Source organism: Piliocolobus tephrosceles, chromosome 5 (assembly GCF_002776525.5).
Source record: "Piliocolobus tephrosceles isolate RC106 chromosome 5, ASM277652v3, whole genome shotgun sequence".
NCBI classification, from domain to species: Eukaryota; Metazoa; Chordata; class Mammalia; order Primates; family Cercopithecidae; genus Piliocolobus; species Piliocolobus tephrosceles.
In genome coordinates this window covers 157,761,070-157,785,547 of record NC_045438.1, presented here as the reverse complement: position 1 = coordinate 157,785,547, position 24,478 = coordinate 157,761,070, and the positions used below count along the sequence as shown (strand labels likewise).

General features: G+C 41.5%; 1 protein-coding gene across 3 annotated transcripts in view; it reads left to right on the top strand.

Moving 5' to 3' along the window:
- Window positions 1-23,972, top strand: part of GCNT2 (glucosaminyl (N-acetyl) transferase 2 (I blood group)) — a 102,944-nt gene extending 78,972 nt beyond the window's left edge. For all 3 annotated transcript variants that reach the window (XM_031935692.1, XM_023185383.1, XM_023185382.1), the window contains exons 2-3: window positions 16,001-16,093; window positions 21,060-23,972. In XM_031935692.1, the coding sequence (XP_031791552.1) occupies window positions 16,001-16,093; window positions 21,060-21,250 (284 nt within the window). In that variant the 3' untranslated portion in view covers window positions 21,251-23,972. The remainder of the gene's footprint in view (window positions 1-16,000; window positions 16,094-21,059) is intronic.
- Window positions 23,973-24,478: the final 506 nt, after the last annotated feature.

Here is a 24,478-nt window from a genome sequence, read left to right as displayed (position 1 = left end):
ACCAGCCTGGCCAAGATGGTGAAACCCTGTCTCTACTAAAAATACAAAAATTAGCCAGGCGTGGTAGTGGGTGCCTGTAATCCCAGCTACTCAGGAGGCTGAGGCAGAGAACTCCTTGAACCTGGGAGACGGAGGTTGCAATGAGCCGAGATCACACCACTGCACCCCAGCCTGGGCGACAGAGCAAGACTCTGTCTTAATTAAAAAAAAAAAAAAAAAGTAAAACCCTTGATGTCAGAAAACTGGATACTGGAAACTGCTACTGCAGTCCCTAAATTGGCCCTGGGCAGAGGAGAGGGTACGAGGGCAAACCACTGAAGAGGCCAACATTTTATTGAAATCTCATGCTTTATTTTACAAAGTTATTTAAATATTACATTTTTGTCTACTCTGTAACTTTTGTAAACTTTGTGTTGAAATATAATTCTATATACAGAAAACTGCGCATATCAGAATTGAACAGATCGCTGAATTTTTACATTACTGTTACAAGCAGCCCAAGAAACCATGTTCCTGGTACTCCTAGAACCCACTACCCGCCAAGGGCTCCTTCCCAGACACGTCCAAGATTAACAGTTGTCCCGACTCCATTAATTAGATGTGTGTGTTTTTGTGTCGCTGTGTAACTTCTAACTGAAGCCCAGGGCTTTTCATCCAAATGTCCGGGTTAAACGGATATTTCAGGAAGAAGTGCCAGGCCTAGGTTCCCTGTATTTCTGCATATTCTCTGTGGCCAGGGGAGGGGGAGAGCTTTCCCTGCACATCAAAAGACTCTGTCTCCCATGTCTTTGCTCTTTCTAAAAGTTCATTTAGGAGTTTTTTCATATTTGTAGAATAAGACTGTAAACAGAACTGCCCTGCTGTTCTTTATAAAACATTAGACTTGCAATAGATAAGGACTTAGTTCCCAGACTGAGCAGTCTATATATACTCTAGTACATGCAGCGACAAATGGAATTTACCACTGACCTTCAACAACTTTTGACCTGTCTTGGTTTGTAAATAGGGGTTAAAATTAAACAAGAGTCCCAAGTGAGCATGATTTCTTATTTGGCTGCTCTTACGTGGAATTGGAGGGAAGGTTTTACAAGTTGCGAATGAATTCTTGATTTATATCCAGCTGGGTGCAGCCTGGTGCCTTGTTTTGAAGGTGAAGAAGGCACTGTGTGCAGGGCAAGATGTAAATTTGTCTAGTGGAGTCATTAAGAACTTTTCCCGGCCAGACACGGTGGCTCACGCCTGTAATCCCAGTACTTTGGGAGGCCGAGGCAGGTGGATCACAAGGTCAGGAGATCGAGACCATCCTGGCGAACATGGTGAAACCCCATCTCTACTAAAAATACAAAAAAATTAGCCAGGCGTGGTGGCGGATGCCTGTAGTCCCAGCTACTCGGGAGGCTGAGGCAGGAGGACGGCATGAACCCGGGAGGCAGAGCTTGCAGTGAGCTGAGATTGTGCCACTGCACTCCAGCCTGGGTGACAGAGTGAGACTCCGTTCCCCTACCCCCCAAAAAAAGAACTCCCCCACCTCGTTACAAACAAAACAGTATAGGGCATACTGTGTTCTGTTGATTTCAGTGAAAGAGACGACCCTGCTGTGAGATCAATGCTGTACTTTTATTTGAAAGAGTCAATGCTGTACTGTAATCAATGCTGTACTTTTATTTGAAAGAGTCAATAAAACTAGGAAACACCACCTGAAATGCAAAATACCTACGTCAAGCTGTGAACAAACACATCTGAATAAGTAGATGGCAGAAAAAGTTTACTCCTTGATGTTCAAGTGCTGCAAACAACATACTCTCTCATTTCTGGAATCCAATAAAACTTAAGTCCTAAGGAGGCAGTTTTTGAACTCAAAAACTCATCAAAGTGATAAACGTGTACATGAGTGACGCCTCACCTCATTTAATGTAAGGAAACCTCCTATATCTCAATAGTACAGGTCCCTTGTGAAAGGTTTCCAATCTATGTTCAATATAGGTTAGTCAGCTATTTAATAGTTATGTTATTGTCATGAGCTGACATGGAAGTAATTATTTGTGCAGGAAGATGTTTGAGGAAATGCTATTTTCTTCCCTTTGTTTTCTGCCATTGGAAGAAAACTTTAATGTTATTCACAGTTGCCCTAGAAACAAGAGGCACAGCACGCCACACAGCGCCACAGCGGGAAGCACCCGTGTCAGTTCCAGATGCAGACGGGGGAGGGAAAGGTATAAGCCACAGTCTTTTCTTAGTTTTTGAGACAGAGTCTCTGTCTGTTGCCCAGGCTGGAGTGCAGTGGTGCAATCTCAGTTCACTGCAACCTCCGCCTCCTGGGTTCAAGTCATTGTTGTGCCTCAGCCTCCCGAGTAGCTGGGACTGCAGGCGCTGGCCACCACACCTAGCTAATTTTTGTATTATTTAGTAGAGATGGGGTTTCGTCATGTTGGCCAGGCTGGTCTTGAACTCTTGGTGTCAAGTGATCCATCCACCTCAGCTTCCCAAAGTGCTGGGATTACAGGTGTGAACCACAGTGCCTGGCTAACAGTCTTTTTTTTTTTTTTTTTTTTTAAATAATTCTATCTTAATGTGTTTTTTTGTTTTTTTGTTTGTTTGTTTTGAGATGGAGTCTCGCTCTATGACCAGGCTGGAGGGCAGTGATGCGATCTTGGCTCACTGCAACTTCCACCATCCCGGTTCAAGCAATTCTCCTGCCTCAGCCTCCTGCTGGGATTACAGGCGCGCACCACCACACCCGGCTAATTTTTTTGTATTTTAGTAGAGACAAGGTTTCACAATGTTGGCCAGCGTGGCCTCGATCTCCTGACCTCACGTGATCTGCCCGCTTCGGCCTCCCGAAGTGCTGGGATTATGGATGTCAGCCACCGTGCCCAGCCTATGCTTTCTTAATGATTGTTACTTGTAGGTATTAGATTTCATAATGTGTTTTTTTAAATTTGATCTTTGTTTTTTGTACTTTTATGTATTATTTGAAATTATTCTAATAACCACTGTTCTATTTGGCACAAGTTACAGAATAATAGTTTTAAGAGAAAATAAGTAAAGACTCACAAGGTAAATATGCCAAAATGCTAACACTAGCTAATTTGAGGGAGTTGGAAAATAAATAATTGGCTACTTCTTTGAACTTTTCGGTACTTTGAAAGTCTCCAAGACTTAAAGAAAGTTGCTGTATTTGGTGAAAATTAAACTCTCTCCTTACTGAGACACAATACTTGGTGCTTTAGTACTATGGATAATACTATGAAGTATTATCTCTGGACCACGTGTGCTGGCTCAAACGCTTGTAATTCCAGCACTTTGAGAGGCCAAGGCAGGTGGCTGTCTCAAATCCAGGAGTTTGAGACCAGACTGGGCAACATGGTGAAACCCCGTCTCTACTAAAAATACAAAAATTAGCCAGGCATGGTGGCACACCCAGCTAGTCCCAGCTGCTTGGGAGGCTGAGGTGGGATCACTTGAGTCTGGGGAGGTCCAGGCTGTGGTGACCTGTGATTGCGCCCCTGTAGTTCAACCTGGGTGACAGAGTGAGACCTTATCTCAAAAAAAAAAAAAAAGAAAGAAAGAAAAAGAAAAACAAAAACATGTATTATCTTTATAAAAAGATGTTCAATAAAAGACTTCTATGAAGAACAGGTATTCCTAGCCCAGGCAATATAGCAAGACCCTGGCTCTACAAAAAAAGTTTAAAAATTAGCTGGGCATGGTGGTGCACACCTGTGGTCCAAGCTACTCGGGGATGCGGAGGTGGGAGGATCACTTGAGCTTAGGAGGTAAAGGCTGCAGTGAGCCATGATCACGCCATATGCTCCAGCCTGGGAGACAGAGTGAGATCCTATCTCTTTAAAACAAAAAACAAAAAAGCAAAAAAGAGGTGTTCTCAACCTTGGCCACATATTGCTTTCATGTAGGAATTTTTTTGTTTGTTTGTTTTTGGAGACATAGTCTCATTCTGCCACCCAGGCTGGAGTGCAGTGGTAAAATCTTGGCTCACTGCAACCTCTGCCTCCCAGGTTCAAGCCATCCCTCTACCTCAGCCTCTCAAGTAGCTGGATGCACAGTACCATGCCTGGCTTTTTTTTTTTTTTTTTCCTTTGTAGAGACGGAATTTCATCATGTTGCCCAGGCTGGTCTTGAATTCCTGGGCTTAGGCGATTCCTCTGCCTTGGTCTCCCAAAGTGCTGGGATTACAAGCGTGAGCCACTGCACGTGACCATCTACGACATTTTTAAAAAATACCAGTGTCTGGGCCCCCCCTCCACGCAGGTATTCAGAATGCCGGGAGATGGGGCCCTGTCATTGGTACTTTTAAAAAGTTCCATAGATGATTCTAACGTGCAGCCAGAGTGAGGAAATGCCTGGTACACCTGAAAGCTAAAGTCAGGGATAAAAACCGAAGAATGGAATTTATTCACTTGTTGACTTGGACCTCATTTATTCCCTATCATTTGCACCTGCTATCTACTTTCTAAAAAAAAAAAAAAAATCAGTTAAGATTTTCCCGAGAGAAAAAGAACTTGGTGGCTTGAAAAAAGTTTTTTGTGATTCTTTGAGTTCTTCTGATCAAGGCCAGCTCCACTAGAGCTTGATGGTCTTGGATGGTATCACTCACCTGACCTGGCCTTCTCCCCAGTGATCTCTCCTTCTCTGGTGGGCTTGCCTCTGCTGCTTCATTTGATGGCCTCAAAGAGAGGACAAGCCCTGGTCAACAAACGTTAATTTTAAGTCTTTGGCCGGGCACGGTGGCTCATGCCTGTAATCTCAGCACTTTAGGAGGCCAAGGCGAGTAGATCTCCTGAGGTCAGGAGTTTGAGACCAGTCTGGCCAACTTGGTGAAACCCCGTTGCTACTAAAAATACAAAAATTAGCCCGGTGTGGTGGTGCACGCCTGTAATCCCGACTACTTGGGAGGCTGAGGCAGGAGAATCGCTTGAACCCAGGAGGCAGAGGTTGCAGTGAGCCAAGATCACGCTGTTGCACTCCAGCCTAGGTGACAGGGTGAGACTCCTTCGTGTCACGTTTGTTAATGTCCCATTGGCCAAAGCAAGTCACATGGCCAAGACTAGATCCAAGAGGTAGAGAAACGTTTTCCCCCTCTTAATGGAAAAGCTGCAAAGTCATACTGAACAATGACTGCATATAGCAGTGGGACACATTTGTGGCCATTTTTTTGCAGTCTGCCACAACAAATCAAAATATATCCTTGTTTAGCGGAAACATATGATAAAGAAAGATATTTATTGGGATCTCTTTTAAAAATAATTTTTTTCTAGTTAATTTTGGGAATGTATCTTTAACTTTCATTATAAGAAATTTAATAGTGGTTAAGAAATTTTTAAAATTTAAAATCACTACCTGCCCAATAACATTTTAAAAATAAAGAAAATGCAGAAAACTGTAAAGACTAAAATAAAAATCGTCACTAAACTCAATACTCAGAGATAATAGTTCAGTATATGTTTTTTATATTAAAGCATAGTTTTACATGTCTTCACTGGTTTTTATGACCAGTTCTCCTCATGTATTAGTCCATTCTTATATTGCAATAAAGAAATACCTGAGACTAGGTAATTTATTTACTTATGTATTTATTTTTATTATTTATTTTTCTGAGACAGAGTCTAGCTCTGTTGCCCAGACTGGAGTGCAATGGCGTGATCTCGGCTCACTGCAACCTCTACCTTCTGGGTTTAAGCAATTCTCCTGCTTCAGCCTCCCAAGTAGCTGGAATTACAGGGGCATACCACCACACCCAGCTAATTTTTTGTATTTTTAGTAGAGACGGGGTTTCACCACATTGGCCAGGCTGGTTTCGAACTCCTGACCTCAGGTGATCTGCCAAGACTGGGTATGTTATAGAGAGAAGAAGCTTAATTGGCTCACAGTTCTACAGGCTGTACAGGAAGCAAAATGCTGGCATCTGCTCAGCATCTGGGGAGGCCTCAGGAGACTTTCAAACATGGTGGAAGGCAAAGAGGGAGGAAGCATCTCATGGCTGGAGCAGGAGGAAGAGCAGAATGGGGAGATACCACACAATTTTAAATGACCAGATCTCACGACAATTCGACAGCACTAGGGGGATGGTGCTAAACCATTAGAAACCATCCCCATGATCCAATCACCTCCCACTCAGGCCCCACCTCCAATGCTGAGGATTACAATTCAACATGAGATTTGAGCAGGGACAGAGATCCAAACCATTTCACCTCACCTAACAGTATGTCATGGCTTTCCATGTCATGAAGAATTTGTCACCATAATTTTTAATAGCTCTGTAGTGTGCCATCATTTGAATGCAATATAATTTATTTAGAAAAGCCCTAACTTATGGACATTTGGGAGGTCTTATTGGTAATCAATTGTTTTGTTAATAAAGTTGATAATTAATGATGATAGATACTTTAATAGCACTTACTATGTACCAAACACCATTCAGAGTGTTTTAAGTATATTATGTACTTCACAATAAGTTCATGTGGTAAATGTGCTGTTTTCACTCTAATTTACAGATAGGGAAACTGAGGAACAGAGAGATTAGATAACCTGTCAGTGGTCTCACAGTAATTGACAGAGCAGGCACTTGAATCCTGCTTAGGTTCAAGAACTTGTTTAGGTTTCAGAATATCTCCTCTACCTCAAATAATAATTTATAATAACTTCCTTATAATTATAATAATAATTATAAATAACTTCCTTAAGACAGAGGCCAAAGATTGAAATGCTGAGTTAAATAGTATGCACCCTTTTTTTTTTTTTTTTTTTGAGATGGAGTTTCGTTCTTGTTGCCCAGGCTGGAGTGCAGTGGCACAATCTCAGCTCGCCGCAACCTCTGCTTCCCAGGTTCAAGCGTTCTTCTGCCTCAGCCTCCTGAGTAGCTGGGATTATAGGCCATGTGCCACCACGCCGGGCTAATTTTGTATTTTTAGTAGAGACAAGATTTCTCCATGTTGGTCAGGCTGGTCTCAAACTCCCGATCTCAGGTGATCCGCCCACCTCGGGCTCCCAAAGTGCTGGGATTATAGGCATGAGCCACCACGACTGGTGATATGCACATTTTTAAGGCTTTTAATCCAGAATATCATATTGCTCTTCCAAAAATTGTACCAATTTATACTCCCACTTGCAGGTTTAAGAGCTCCATTTCACTCTACCTTTTCCACCATAGGTCATTATTATTTTCTAAATGTTTGCCAGCTTGATAAGTATAAAAAGAGGAATTACCAGGTGCAGTGGCACATGTCTGTAATCCTAGCCACTCAGGAGGGTGATGTGGGATGATCCCTTGAATCCAGGAGTTCAAATCCAGCCTGGGCAATACAGCAGAGACATCATCTCTAATAAACAAAACAAACACAAAAAGAGAGGCTTTCTTGGGATTTTAACTTTCATAACTTTGGTTCCTAATGAGGTTGAGCGTGTTTTCTTGTGTTAGACATTTGCGTAAGCCAAGGTGCAAAGAGCTATGTGAAAATGGAAGGCCAATTCAGGAATTCCCACATGTGTGGCAGGACAGTTGGATATGTGTGGACAGTGTTGAAAGATGAGGCCTGGAACCCAGTTTTGCAAACTACATGTCAACAGGGCCAGACAAAGTAGGTGAATGAAACACATTGGGGCCAGGGTAGCCAGAGAGCTCCTGGATGCCCCGGTGAATTGTTGTCAAGGGACAATAGGAATTCAGACTTCCATAGAAAGTCTGGTTTTTCCATGTTGGCTCAATTCCACCCTACTGCAGGGGTCAAACCAAACAGGCCTACCAATCAAATGTAGTGTATGGGCTCCCAGTCTGCTGTTTGTAGTCTGGAGGTGTCTTAGTCTATTTTCCGCTGTGTCACAGAATCCCTGAGACTGGGTAATTTATAAAGAAAAGAAATGTATTTGGCTCCTGATTCTGGAGGCTGGGAAGCTCAAGGGCACAGCAGTGGCATCTGGTGAGGTGTTTGTGCTGCATCATCCCATGGCATAAAGTAGAAGGAAGGGCAAGAGAGCACATAAGAGTGAGAACCAAGAGAGGGTCAAGCTTGCTTTTACAATAAATCCATTCCTGTGATAATGATCCCAATCCTGCAATAATGAACTCATACTCAAAATAATGACATTAGTCCATTCATGATGTCAGAGCCCTCATGACCTGATCACTTCTTAAGGTCCCACCTCTCAAAACTGTTGCACTGGGGATCAAGTTTCCAACATAAGAATTTTGGGGGACACATTCAAACCATAGCAGAGAGCAAGACTGTAAAAGCTCTGATGTGTTGTGGTCAGCAGTTTGAGATCTTCCTGGCCAGGACGTGATCTATAGAACTGAAGTGATGGGTCCGGCCAGGGTTATAATTCTGAGGAGCTGGCTGGGGCAGTCTGCTTGGTTAGTGACAGTTTGAAGCAAAGGAAAGAAATGACAGTTGAGAATCTAGCTCTTGAGGGAGGAGATAAGTGTGACGCTGGGTCCAGGGGGAACACATGTAGAAATGTAAAATAAGAAATGAGGTAAGGAGTTGGAATTCTGGTAAGAGGTGGTAAGAGGTGGCAGAAGAGGTCTAGGATGAGGGCAAGTCTGAATTTGCTTTTGTTTACTGGAAGGTGAGTGGTTGTAGGGCATCTCAAGCTAGCTTGAAAAATCAGATACATTCAAAGTAACCTGTTCCCTGCAAGTAGAAGGGTGACAGGATCAGTGCTGATTATAGGAAGAGCCATCTGGTGGTATTGACAGCATCTAGTGGAAATACTGCAGACAGAGAGACTCATTGGCAGGCAATTACAATAGTTTTGATGAGAGATGTTGAGCACCTGAGTGAGGACTGTGGCATCAAAGGAAAGCAAAAGGTATGTGTTTGAGCAACACTATTATCAACCAGTTTGGAGAACTGCTGGTAGATTGCAAAGTCCACTGGGGACTCCTGTACTGTGCAAAATATCAACAGTCATAGCTGGAAGGGAATAACTAGTGGATCAGGTTAATCATGAAGGTGAAAGATTTTGAAGTATGTCAGGGTTTAGTGGAGCAAAGAAGGGAAAATCCTCAGGCTTCATGTCTGGGAGTATGGAAGCTGAAGGCCTTCACCACCTCAGGAAAATCTGCTATAATTAGAAGAGTGTTTGACAAAAGCTACAAATTATAAAGAGCAGAGATGCCTAGGCAGTCGGCCAATGGACCATGTCAGCATTGTAATGAAATCTGAACTGCTCTGAGCCAAGGATTGCGCATGTTTCTCGACTTTCTACTGACGTTGCCTAGTCTTCACCAGAAAACTGTCCAAGAACGACTCTGGCTTGAAGGCATTTAGGCTGCTACTGAAGATATTGATAAATATAAATTCTCTAGATACATTAAGCTGAAAACCCCAAGATTATCCCATTCATGGCTTTACCCCCACCATCTACTCTGGAATGTTGGAGGCATGCAAGAAAGTATTTGGATAAGTGAGTAAATTATCTGGAAACAAATCAACAAGTTCTTTAGCACGTCCACTCTCCTAAACTAGAGCCTAGAAAATTTAAGTGAATTTTCTAGGCTCTAGTTTACATAGTTTGGTAACAAGGAGGAAACATTAGAAAAATTTTAAAATCCATTCAGTTCTAAAATTCAGGGGTTTTCCTCCTTCATTTCATCTTCTCCTTTTAAACTAAGAAGGAGTGAATTTGTTGGTAGTTATGAGAGAGAAACGCAGAGATGTCGTATTAAGAATGCTATACCACTGTCTCAGGGAGTACAAAACTAGAAACATCCACATCAAACAAAACAGGGTCTCTTTTAATAAGTTTCTTGTGTTACAAATCCTAAATAGGCCAAACGTGGTGGCTCACACCTGTAATCCCAGCACTTTGGGAGGCCAAGGTGGGAGGATTGCTTGAGTCCAGGAGTTTGACAGCCTGGGAAACATAGTGAAAGCCATATCTATTTGGGGAAAAAAAAAAAAAAAATCCTATCAGTGGATCAATGAACAAGTACTGGGTGGAAACAAATATATACTTTCAATTTCTAAAAATGACCCAAATTAGCAATCAGAATAAGAGGCTACAAGTTATTTAACACTACAACTCCCTGCCATTGGGTAATTTTCCATTTTTTTGTTGTTAACCAGTTTAATTATTACAATTAGTCACAATTACTAAATCAATGAAACAAATAAAACTCAGATGTATATCAATAAACTTTTGTAAAAAACATAAAAGCAATACAACATTAAAGAAAGTTTTATAAGTAAGGAAAACACTGGTATTGCCTCCACTCACGTTTCACATGCAAATATTTGCGCATGGTTTATTAATAGTATACAATTTCATATTCTGGTGTTTTTGTGAGTTTTTGTTGTTGTTGTTGTTTGTTTGCTTTTTTGAGACAGAGCCTCACTCTGTTGCCCAGGCTGAAATGCAGTGGCAAAATCTCGGCTCACTGCAACCTCTGCCTCCTCAGTTGGAGCAATTTTCCTGCCTCAGCCTCCCAAAGAGCTGGGATTACAGGTGTGCGCCACCATGCCCAGCTAATTTTTGTATTTTTAGTAGAGACAGAGTTTTGCCGTGTTGGCCAGGCTGGTCTTGAACTCCTGACCTCAGGTAATCCACCCCTTTCAGCCTCCCAGAGTGCTGGGATTACAGGAGTGAGCCACTGCACCTGGCCTTTGTTTTTATTATAACTTTAGATCAGTAATTCTAAACCAGGGGTGATTTTGCACCTGAGGGGACATTTGGCAGTGTCCGGAGAGATTTTGGTCTGTCACATCTGTGGTTGGGGGCCTGCTACTGGCATCTCATAGGAAGAGACTGGGAATGCTGCTAAACATCCTAAACGGCATAGGTCTGCTCCCACAACAAAAAATTACCTGGCCTAAATGTCAACAGTGCTGAGGTTGAGAAAACTGCTTTAGATTATAGTAAAAAAGCAGTCTTTTCCACAGATACATTATCGCCGTGATTTTATTAAAGGGATTATATTTTCAACAATGTATTTGGTGTTTATGTATGCCAGGAATTACAAAGCACTGCACCTAGATTTTTCTCACTTAACCCTCCCAAATCCCTGTGAGGTTTTAAAGACGAGTATACCATGTCTTAAAGAGATTCAGTAGTTGTTCAGAGTTGTACGGTGAGTAGTAGCAATGCTTCTCTATCCGACTTCAAAGCCAGTGCTGTCAGTTATTGTATGTAATGTCATAATGCACACCTTCATATACAGATTTCTGCATTTTAAAAGTGACTTCCTTAGCTTATTTTGAAGATACTAGTTTAAAGAGTCAAAGGGAATTGGCAGTTATGGTGGCTTTTCCTACATGTTTCTAAATTGATTTTCTACGACTGAACCAATGTCAGCACCACCACTGAATTGTGAGGAAGGCCTTTCAATATATTGTCATCAGCATTGGCTATTTAACATTTAAAAACAAAATTCCTTGTTTACTTAAGAAATTAAAAAGTATATATATGAGCTTAAATCATAAGCAATTTCTGGAACTTGTTACCACAGATAGTAACAAGTTTGGGGTTACCTCCCAAAATGAGGAACAAACTGTGTAAGAATAATAAGGAGACAGTCAAGTCAATATAAATAAAGCTTGCATTTCAAAGAATATTTAACAAACGCAGTCATTTGACCAAGAAAGGCTGAGCCCCAAGAAAAACATTCCTGTTACTCTGTAAACTGTGCCTCAAATGCTCTGTTTATATAAGCCTATGAAGAGCAAATGAGATAATTGGATTTTATAGTTTAAAATGTTTTCTCAGATAATATTGACGGTTTTTTTGCCCCGTCCTAGAAATAGTGAGAAATCGGCCTTTGCTAGGATTCTTGTGAATGAAGGGTACGCTCCTCCCCACGCTCCCTGTAACTACCCTCCCAGAGTCCTGAAAAGAATAGTAATAGTCATCCTAACAGCAAATACAATAATAGTAGAATCGAGTCCAGTATTTTTCCAATATTGGTTCTATCCCATTAGAGGATACAGAAATCACTTTAGTAGTTTTTGATCCAAATTTTTAAGATGAAACGAGACTAGAAAACAACGTAAAATTAACAAGTGTATCGCATGTAATAAGCACAGGTATTGTTTTATGAAACTTGTTTGCTTTATATACGTGTGTGTATGACAGTATACAGTGCTTTTTCTGTGGGTTGCAGTCTAAAAGGTTGAAAAGTCACTGATCAAATCTACCTACTTCATTTGAGAGGTGAGGTTTGGAGACGTTAGATGATGTCCAGGGATGCCCAGATGGTTAATGGCAAAGCTGGAATGAGAACGGAAGTTCCCTAATCCTACTCTCATTGCCATTTTGGTTTTGGTGGGTTTTGGCCGGCTCCTTTACTGCAAACTGTTTTATTAGCAAGGTCTTTATGACCTGTATTTTGTGCTGACCTCCTATCTCATCCTGTGACTTAGAATGCCATAACCGTCTGGGAATGCGGCCCAGTAGGTTTCAGTCTCTTTTTACTTAGCTCCCATTTAAGATGGAGTTGCTCTGGTTCACATGCCGCTGACACCTCAGCCTTCCAAAGTGCTGGGATCATAGGCATGAGCCACCGTGCCTGGCCAGATTCTCCATTTCTTTCTTCTTCTTCTTCTTTTTTTTTTTTTTTTTTTTTGAGACAAGGTCTCACTCTGTCACCCAGGCTGGAATGCAATGGTGCAATCTTGGCTCACTGCAACCGCCACCTCCCACGTTCAAACAATTCTCCTGCCTCAGCCTACCATGTAGCAGGGACTATAGGTGTGTGCCACCACACCTGGCTAATTTTTGTATTTTTAGTGGAGACGGGGTTTCACCATGTTGGCCAGGCTGGTCTTGAACTCCTGACCTTAGGTGATCCACCCGCCTCGGCCTCCCAAAGTTCTGGGATTACAGGCGTGAGCCACCACGCCTGGCCAGATTCTGCATTTCTAACAAGTTCCCAGGTGCTGCTGATGCCCCTACTCTTAAGAGCCACACTCGAATAGCAAGGCTTTGTGCCTACTTCTGTCAGATATTTCTGTGCCCCAGGATTCTTTGCAAAAAGAGTAGAATTCAACTTGTTCTGTTTGCCCTTCTCCCCCCTTCTGCTGTTAAAAATGTAATGATTTAATGCACAAATATGAATAAGATCTAAGCACAGATGTGTTTGACACCTGTCATCAAACAGAAAGTATGGAAGTTGAGGTTTGGAATTTCAGTAACAGGAGGTTAGTAGGTGTTATGTGTTCATTTTATAAAGACAGCAGGTCATTAATTATAAATGTCACGATCTTATCTCTGCAATAATGGAATCTGTTTCTGAGTAAGAGTCAGTTTGGGATTATCAATATTAAAGAGAATGAAAAGGAAGAAAAATGTCTTGTGCTTTCAAAAATACAGTCATTTCAACATTAAATGACTTTTTGTCATCGGAATGTACTCTTCATACTTTTATGATGTAGTTATTTAATAGACTTTGGCTCATAATAACACATCAGCTAATCACACAGATGTAGGTAAATAAGCCAGATTCTCTCTTTGCTTTCCAGACTCTCCTTCCCCATCCCACAGCTTAACCAGACAAGTTTTACTTCAATTCTTTTAAAATGTGTGTTAACAAAGCAAGGTAGCTTCTTTTTAGATAGGCAAGCACCAAAATAATTGCAAAGTATTAAAATGCAAGTTAAAGAAATAGAAATATTGCTTAATAAATAGTGTTTTTCTCGAATACTTGAATACTTTTATTAAATACATTCAAGTTTAGGTAAGAAGAAGAAAAGATCCTTGCCTTATAGAGAGCCCTTAGGGTTTAAGACTCATGCTGTTTACAGGAAAGGCTGTAATAAAATTTAATTTTAGTTAGGAAACCTGGTTACAAATCAGATCATCATATAATCATGTGACATCAGGGCAAAAGAACAGATCTTTTTTCTTCTGAATATGCACATTTTTATTAATATTTTTAAAAGCCGAATTTAATTAAATTTCTTTAAAATATTGGTCTTGTCCAATTTTTTCTTTATTAAAAATACTCATTGTCTTAAGTAGCTTTTTTCTTCTTTTATTTTAGGAATGATCCCTTTCTTGTCACCCAGGCTGGAATACAGTGGTACTCAAACTCACTGCAGCCTTGAGCTCCTAGGCTCAAGCAATCCTCCCACTTCAGCTTCCCCAGTGGCTGGGACTACAGGAGTGCACCACCATGCTTGGCTAATTTAAAAAAAAAAAAAAAAAGAGATAGGGTCTCACTATGTTGCCCAGGCTGGTCTCAGACTCCAGGCCTCAAGCAGTCCTCCCGCCTTGGCCTCCCAAAGCACTAGGATTACAGGTATGAGCCACTGCACACAGCCCTTGAGTTGTTTTTTTCTCATTGGCATGTGTATCAGCTTTTTACCTGGCACTGCAACAAATTACCACAAATTTAGCAGCTTCAACAACATAAATATATTGTCTTACAATTCTGTAGGACAAAAGCCTGACTAGGCTGAAATCCAGGCATTGGCTGGGTCAGGTTCCTTTCTGCAGGCTCTGAATACAATCCAGTTCCTCGCCTTTTCTAGCTTCTAGAGGCCACTCACGTTCCTGGCTGGTGGCTTCTTCCCCCATCTTCAAACAGCAAAGGCAGAGTCAGAGTAGAGCCTTCTCACATTGCGTCACTCTGTCCAGCTCTCCTGTTTCTCTCTTCCAACGTTGAGGACCCTTGTGATTGATGACATTTGGCTCACCCAGATAATTCAGGACAACCTCCCTATGTGAAGGTCGGCCGATCAGCAACTTTAATTCCCCTTTGCCGTGTAAAATAACATATTCTCGGGTTCCAGGGATTAGGATGTGGGCATCTTTGTCTGTTCTGTATGTGTGTGTTTGAGGGGGTGGGTGGAAGCCATTATTCTGCCTACCACAATATATCTTATCAATAATTAAAAAGAATCTTCTAAGAGAGGACTATTGTAATTTGGGTACAGATAGCATTTGCATAGTGCCATTGCATCAAAATTACATTCAGATTGCATTACTCACTGGTGGAAAATGCTGTAACTCTAAAGCAAAGTATTTCTCTTTAGTTGCATTTATGTTGATTCCCATGTTTTCCTTTTCCTTTATTTATTTATTTATTTATTTATTTATTTATTTATTTATTTATTTACTTTTTGAGACAGGGTCCTGCTCTGTGGCCCAGGCTGGAGTACAGTGGCACAATCATGGCTCATTGCAGCCTTGACCTTCGTAGGCTCACATGATCCTCCCACCTCAGCCTCCTAAGTAGATGGGACTACAAGCACGTGCCATCACACTCAGCTAATTTTTTATTTTTTGTAGAGACAGGGTTTCATTATGTTGCCCAGGGATCTTCTTACCTCGGCCTCCTAAAATGCTGGGATTACAGGCATGAGCCACTATGTCTGGCAACTTCTTCTCTAGTAATGATTTATATATTATAATCTTGGAGTCTAACTATGATTAAATAGGCCCTTCAGTCTCTATGACCTACCAAATTTATTTCATAGACAGGGTTATTGAGAAACGCTTAGCACAGTGGTTCTCAAATGGGGTGATTTTGCTCACCCACAGGACATTTGGCAATATCGGCAGATGTTTTTGGTTGTCACAATTGAGGAGACGGTGCTATTGGCATCTATTGGGTAGAGGCCAAGGATGCTGCTAAGCATCTTACAAAACACAGGACAGCCCCCACAACAAAGAATCATCCAGCCCAAAGTGTCAATCGCGCTGAGGTGGAGAAACCCTAGCTTAGCAAGATGCCAACCTACAGCACCCCAGCCCCCAACTGAATTAGGTATTAGTAAATGGATCAGAATTGTATTAGTATATTGATTTGTATATTGATTGAATTAGACGTTATACTAATTAGATGATGAGTCACAACTAAAATTCTGGTCAAAAGATCAACTGGAGGAAACAGAAGATGGGTAGATCAGTACATACCAATCTGTGTGAAATGTGAAAGGTAATAAACCGAAAGAAAGTAAGCCTGATTTAGAGGCTTAATTGATGCAATTGATACCCTTCTCTCATGGTTCTCATCTCTACGTTTTTTCTTTATCAACATTTGCAGGTGTTCCTGGCTCTATGCCAAATGCATCCTGGACTGGAAACCTCAGAGCTATAAAGTGGAGTGACATGGAAGACAGTCACGGAGGCTGTCATGGTGAGGCTCTCGTTCCATGCTTCTAGGCCACTGCCTGTTGGTGTTAGCAGGAAGGTAGCTGTGGAATCCAGGGTTCTCATGGAGAGAGAATTGCTGCTATATTTAGACCAATCTGTTAGTTATTGGAGAAGCCAAAGGCTTCAAGATACAGTCCTTCAAAAATAAGTTTAAACATCTCACTGATGTTCTCCAACTTATAATCACCGAGGGAGATGGAAAGATGGGTTCAAATCATGGCGACATTTTTTTCTCCTTGCTAGTTTTCAGCTTTCTTTCTTTCTTTAGAGGCAGGGTCTCACCTGTCATTCAGGCTGGAGTGCAGTGGCATGAATACAGCTCACTGCAGCCTCAACATTCTGGGTTCAGGCTTCACACCTCAGCCTCCCAAGTAGCTCGGACCACAGGCATGCACCACTACACCTGGCTAATTTTTTCTTTTTTCTTATAGAGTCAGCTTTCTTCTTGTTTATTCCTCTTGCTGTGCCTTCTGAGAGTCCAGCTATTCAGAGGGGAAAGCCATAAGGAGGAGAAGTGATGTCATGTTCTCACCACAGAGAAAGCTGGGCCCCCAACCCTCAGGCCAGTCCCTGCTCCCCCTACAGGCAGCCTTCCCAGTGGCTTGGAGAGCTGTTGGGGTTTGCACAGCTCTGGCATGATGGATGGCAGGTGACACTAGCAAGAAGGGTTCCCCTCCAAATGGAAAAGAACTAGAAATCCTAAGTCATTTCCATTTCTATAGAACTTTATGAAGAAGAGTTTGTATCAGTCCTGGCACACACTGCATTCAGAATACTGCCCAACACATACCGGGCATGAGTAGTAGTTTGCTAGAGCTGCCATAAGAAAGTGACACAGACTGGGTGCTTAACAGAAATTTATTTAGTTCTAGAGGCTGGAAGTCCAAGATCCAGGTGTCAGCAGGGCTGGTTTATTGAGGCCTCTCCACTTGGCTTGTAGGTGGCATTTTCTCCCTGTGTTCTCACATGGGTCTTCCCTCTGTGTGTGTCTGTGTCCTAATCGCCTCTTCTTCTAAGGAGACCAGTCATACTGGATTAGGGCTCACCCTAAAGGTCTCATTTTAACTTAATTACCTCTTTAAAGACCCTGTCTCTACTCTGAGGCACTCAGCATTAGGATTCGACATATGAATTTAAAGAGACAATTCAGCCCATAATATGTAATAAATATTTATTTAGTAAGTGATTGTTTGAACGAATCAGTGAATGAATGACAATATGGTGGTTTGGCTTTTTCTCCCTATGGTAACAAGGCTTTGCCTCTACTCATCAGTCCATCTTTTCTTTTCTTTTTTTTTTTTTTTTTTTTGAGATGGATTCTCGCTCTATCACCAGGCTGGAGTGCAGTGGCAAGATCTCAGTTCACTGCTGCAACCTCCACCACCCAGGTTCAAGGGATTCTTGTGCTTCAGCCTCCAGAGTAGCTGGGACAACAGGCGCATGTCACCACACTCAGCTAATTTTTGTATTTTTAGTAGAGACGGGGTTTCACCATGTTGGCCAGGATGGTCTTGATCTTTTGACCTTGTGATTTGCCCCCCTTGATCTCCCAAAGTGCTGGGATTACAGGTGTGAACCACCGTGCCCGGCCCCATCTTACCTGCACCTAAATGTTAAATGTTTCAGGTGAAAATTTCCAAGTTGCTCCATCTCTACAACTCTCCATTACACCAACTTCTTTCTCATGTGTCTCTTGATGGTCTCATCCCACTGTGGACAGCAATGTTCTCATGCCACTGCAAAGAAATTTCAGTCCATTCTGAAGCGTGTTGATATATTTACTTTAATCAGCCCATATTTTCTTCAGGGGATAGTGCATGCCACCTGCCTATGTTCTTTTTCTTTATTTTTTTATTCTTTTTTAAGATGGAGTTTCGCTCTTGCCACCCAGGCTGGAGTGCAGTGGCACGATCTCGGCTCACTGGAACCTCCATCTCCCGGGTTCAAGTGATTCTCCTGCCTCAGCCTCCTGAGTAGCTGAGATTATAGGCACCCACCACCACGCCCAGCTAATTTTTGTATTTTTAGTAGAGACGGGGTTTCACCATGTTGGCCAGACTGGTCTCGATCTCCTGACCTCGTGATCCCCCTGCCTCGGCCTCCCAGAGTACTGGGATTACAGGCATGAGCCACCACACCCGGCCTGTACTACCTTCATCAGCCCTCTTATCTCTCAGAATGATCTTCCACTTGGAGTGCCCATCTCTGATTACAATGTCTTTGTCACCTCTACTAGTTTCCTTCACCTACTTACATCCTACTTATTTTACTGTCTTTCTTCCCAGAGCAGAAGCTCCAAGACAGCTAGGAAATTTGACCAGTTTGTTCACTGTTTTATGTCCACATCTAAACCATGTTGTTTTTGGTTTGAATTGGGATTTCCAGAGGTTCGACATTTCGAGCTTCTTCCTTCTGTGAGCTTCCTTCTGAGGACTCCCTGTCTGACCCGGGTATTGTAATCAGCCACTACAAGATGTCCTCACCAACATTTTTGGTCCCTTTGCCATTTTGACCCTACAAGGCTGATTCTGAACCCTAATCATTACCACCATCTGCCTTTTTTGCCATTTGTACTTCCCTAGGCAGAGTATTGGTGGAGGGTGTTGCGGAACTCTCTTAAGACACACCCATCATTGGGTCCTGTCACCTAACTTCAGCTAGGCCTCCTGGCTACCTACTTATCCTTTTGTTTACCTCATTATTTTCCTAGTGCCCTTCCTAAGGGACACTTTTTCAGCTTTCCTGCTCACCTTTAAGTTCCCAGGGTGTATTAGTCTGTTTTCACACTGCTGATGAAGACATACCCAAGACTGGGTAATTTATAAAGAAAAAGAAGTTTAATGGACTCATAGTTCCACATGGCTGGGGAGGCCTCACAATCCTGGCAGAAGGCAAAAGGCACATCTTACTGGTGGCAGGAAAAAGAGAATGACAGACAAGCAAAAGGGGAAGACCCTTATAAAACCATCAGATCTCATGAGACTTATTCACTACCCCAAGAACAGCATGGGGGAAACCACCCCCCATGATTCATTTACCTCCCACTGCATCCCTCCCACAACACGTGGGAATTAGGGGAGCTACAATTCAAGATGAGATTTGGGTGGGGACACACCCAAACCATATCACAAGGTTATGCTAAAACAGCCTTTCCTATTCTCAAAAGCGACCATTTCAACTTGAAAAAGAACTTTCAAGATATGTGATCAAAATTCATCATCTAGTCCCTTGTCATGTCATCCTGTCCCACCGTCTTAGAGCGGTTTGGACACATTCTCTCATTGTTCCCTCCTGTTTCAAGAGGAAAAGTCACCCATCCTCCCAACAAAAGCCGCCAGCTACGGTCTCAGCTATCTGTGGGCCCCCTCTCTCGGACCCTTACCCTTTTGCATTCTCAGCCTCTCCCTTTCTGCTGCCTCTTTTCCTTCTCTCCAAAAGTGTGTACTCATTTCCCCCGTCTTGAAGACATCGAGTTGTCTATGAACCCTCTGTTTTCTCCAGGCCGAAAGAGTCTTTCCTTGTTCACTTCCATTTCCTTAAGCATGTGCTTAAGACCTGTGTTTTCGGTTCTCGCCGCCTGGTCATTCCTTCACTTCCTGCAATTCTGGCTTCTTTCCCCAGTGACTTCCACACTCCATTATGCTGCTTCCCAGCCCACTGAATTAATCACCACATTCTGTCTGTCCTTCTGTACTAGCGTCTTCAATATCCTCCCTTTCTCACTCATCACAGACATTAACTTTGAACGAGCTCTCCAGTTTATGTTACTACTGCAGCCTCTTGGTTTCTAATGTACCCTGCCAAACACTTCAGAATTAATCTTGCTAAAATCAGTTTCATCATTTGATTCTTCTATTCAAAAATATTTAAGGCCTGTCCATACTTATGAGATACAAGGCCCAACCCTTCAGTCTGTGAAGTTGGTCAACCAGCAATTGTCCTACTGTGTGCCCAGAGGAATCTCTGGAAAATGATTGCAACTTCCTACTATTCTTGTTTCTAACCTATTCCCAACAAAACCGCCTCTCCCAGAAAGTCCCCACCCCAAAAGCTATTGAGGTTAAAAAAAAAAATTCAATATTGACATGTTACATCACTGAGGTTTATTACACATCTAGGCAGAGATATAAAGTAGGCACTTGGATAGACTAGAACTCAGGAAAAAGATTTACCCTGTGCAATCCATAAAGACCTCTTCCACCTGTACCACTGTAGGACTTCTCATCTGTAACTCTCATTTAGTAATACCGTAGGCCCCCCTTATCCACGGAGAATACATTTCAAGATCCTCAGTGGATGCCTGAAACCACAGACAGTATGGAACCCTAAATGTACTTTGTTTTTCCCTGTACATGCATATCTATGATAAAGTTTAATTTTTGAAACAGGCACAGTAAGAGGTTAACAATAATAACTAATTATAAAATAGAACAATTATAACAATATGCTGTAATAAAAGTTATGTGAATAAAAGTAAGTTGTGTGGAATAAAAGTTATATGCTCTCTTTCTTTCTCAAAATATCTTAATATTTTTGGATCATGGTTGACCTCGGGTAACTAAAACCTCAGAAAGCAAAACTGCAGATAAAGGGGGACTACTGTACATGAATGGCCTTGTAACACCTATTATGTTACTAACACAATTTTAATAGTAATATTGACATAATAAACACAGTAATTAACATAATAATAAAAATATTAACATCTGTTATTTTATGCCTTCTATGATTTAACTCGTTTTTTTTCAAATAACGCATTTGTACCTCTTGTTCTTCTAAATAGAGTTCCAGTTCTTTGTGGGCTGAGACTGCACAATCATATTTCATTTGAATCCTGTAGCATTGGCACAATTGTAGTCAGTCAGAGAGTACCTCTAGTATTCTGCAAGTTCATCACCCTTTTGAAAGCAAGCATGTTTTGACTCTGTTTCTTGTTCTTTCTTTTGCAGGCCACTATGTACACGGTATTTGTATCTATGGAAACGGAGACTTAAAGTGGCTGGTTAATTCACCAAGCCTGTTTGCTAACAAGTTTGAGCTTAATACCTACCCCCTTACCGTGGAATGCCTAGAACTGCGGCATCGCGAAAGAACCCTCAATCAGAGTGAAACTGCGATACAACCCAGCTGGTATTTTTGAGCTATTCATGAGCTACTCATGACTGAAGGGAAATGGCAGTTGGGAAGAGGAGCCTGTTTTTGTGAGAGACTTTTGCCTTCGTAATGTTAATGGTTTCAGGACGTTTATAGCTTCAGGACTTGGCTACATAATTATACTTAAAATGTCCACTGGACACTGTGAAATACACTAACAGGATGGCTGGGTAGAGCAATCTGGGCACTTTGGCCAGTTTTAGTCTTGCTGTTTCTTGATGCTCACCTCCATATTAGCTTATTGTTAGGATCAACAATAATTTTAAATGACCTCAGACCTTTGAACCAGATACTCATCATATTCAAATGTTCTAATAAAAAAGAGAATTGTAGATAATACTGTCTAGGAAACTAATAATTAGGTTTCTTTGAAGAAGGAATCTTTTATAACACATTAACTGTCACCACTGTGCTCAACCAGACAGATACTGAAACAGCTTTCTGGGTAATTCACCAATTTCCTTTAAAACATAAGCTACCTGAATGGAGAATAGATCTTGTTTCTGAGTTTCAACACTAGCATTTTTGGTTTACTCATGGCCAAAGCTCTGTATATAGTATAAAGTCATTAACAAGAAACAGGATATGCTTTAAGACAGAATTCACTGTCTGTTGCTTCAGTAAAAGGACCTCGGGGAAATAGAACATTTTCTATTATATGCCAGAATGTAAGCTGGTCCCTATGTCATGTCTTCCATTGAGAACACTAAAAAGTCCTTGCAAGAATGGAGATATGCATTCAAGAGAGGTACTATCACATAGATCTAGTCTGAAGTCTGGAACACTTTCCTCTTCTGTGACCCCCCTCTCCCTGATATTATCTTACTTGCAAAATAGAGACCAAATTCTATCCGGTGAGGCTTTTAATTGAACCATAATAGGCTCTGAGTAGCTTTACAATGCCTGGTACTGATACTAGTGGCTCGATTTTTAAGAGCCTTCAATTGTAGAGGAGCATCTCTGTTATTTATCCCTCATTCATCCATCCATTCATTCATTCAGCCTACATTCAGTAAACATTTCTTGAGTGTCTCTTATGCACAGGACATGTACTGAAACAAAAAGGAAACACAAGAGCTTTTTCACTCTAAAAATCTTGGCAATAATGTCAACACCAGAAAGCCTCCTCTGGAGAATCTTGCAGAGTGATTGTAGTTTAATACAGGAACGCACAGGGCTGTGTAGCATGATACCAGACCCAGGAGATCAGTAATTACAAATTAAGGGTTAAATCAGAGATTATTCAACAGAGAGGGAGAAAGGAGAGGGAGAGAGGGCCTGTTGTGTTCCAGGCATTCTGGTATTCCTTTATGTATCTAATTTCATTCAAACCTCACAACAGTCTTCTGAGGACCTTATATAATTACTCCCATTTTGCAGATGAAGTAACTGAGGCTTAGAAAGGTAATAGCACCAGGGAACAATTTCTCTGTATGAGAATTAGGACTCTGTTACTGGTCTTCTCGGTTCATTTCCTGAGGTGGATTTACTGAGAGAAGGTGAAATAAAGCCATATTTAGTATACCAGAGAGGGTAGATTTTAAGAACAGTCTCAGTGTTGATATTGAGAAGAACTCCTGTCAGCTCAGAAAAAATGTGAAGTCTACTTTACTACTCCTGTAATACTAAACCGTTGAGTTTCTATTTATTTATTCTAACAAAAAGCAGTTACTACAATGGATGACACATTTAATGAACAATTTTATTTTTTTTCTATAACTGTGCCTGTTGAATGTCAATCATATTTAAAGGGAATGACTTTGAAGTAAAACCTTTTTTCTTGCTACTGAAAAAAATGGAATTGTTTTGGGTGGTAAAGAGTTAAGGAAAAGGGAAGGCTGGTCACACAAGCAACCCTCGAAGGCCACATGTAGAGAGGCCAGCCCCGCTAAGGTGACCAGAGTGGGCTCCAAGCACAAATTACCATTGCTATAGATGGGACTCTGTCCCCCCAAAATTCATGTGTTGGAGCCCTAACCCTCAATGTGATGGTATTTGAGATGGGGCCTTTGGTAAGGGAAGTTTAGATGAGGTCACGAGTGTGGGATCCTCTTGATGGGATGAGTCTCCTTATAAGAGCTCTGGCTTGGGCCAGGCGCGGTGGCTCACACCTGTAATCCCAACAGTTTGGGAGGCCGAGACAGGTGGATCACTTGATGCCAGGAGTTCCAGACCAGCCTGGCCAATATGGTGAAACCCCATCTCTACTAAAAAATATAAAAACTAGCTGGGCTTAGCGGCATGTGCCTATTTGGCAGGCTGAGGCATGAGAATCGCTTGAACCCAGGAGGTGGAGGTTGCAGTGAACTGAGAGTGCCCCACTGCACTCCAGCCTGAGTGACAGAGCGAGACTTTGTCTCAAAACAAAATAGGTGGGGGGATAGGGAGTGCACTCAGGGTCAGCAGTGAAGTTTAAAAATTGTCTCTTTTCAACTTACTTCAATGACAGCACCTGAGAAGAAGAAACGTTTTTTACACTGGATGTTTCTCATGTAGAACGAGAAATCTTTCTGGAATTGATGTTTACATGCATGTTGTTGGTCATCTCTCTTATGTCTTAAATACTTTAATGTTGGAAGAGCATGGTGTTTGGGCTAGTGGATTTCTGACAGCCATGGGAATGCCCTGAAACTACTGTATCTGATGTTTGTTTTCAATGAGGTTCCATGTTTTGTTTTCTTGGGAATAAATTAATATATTGTTTTCCACTTTGGGGATACTGTGTATTTTTATATGACAATTGGTTAAAAATCCACTAAAGGGTGTGTCTAACAAGGCAATTCTCCTGGTGTTAAACAAAATTTGCATTCATACATACATGCATACCTGTGTAAGAAACATCCATCCACTGAAAAATCATTACACTTTCCCATTGTGGGGTGTTGGGGAGAGTAACTGGGAGTGATAGAGAGAAGAGGATGCAATAGAAGATCAGTGTCATTTGAATTGGGTATAAATTTTTTTGGGGGGGAGGTAAGGGTACAACTGTTTTTAAAATTTGAGACAGGAATAGGTTAACTTACTATTTACCTGTCTTTATTATTCATTTGAAAAAATCAAGATATACATTAGGAAAAAGTTTTATGTTAATATTACCATAATTACTGATCAAGTGCCAACGTTTTTGAGCAGCATTTCAGTTGTGAGTTTGCTAAATATTGCCTCTAACAGATACATGGAAAATGATTAATACTAAAAATTAAAAAAAAAAAAT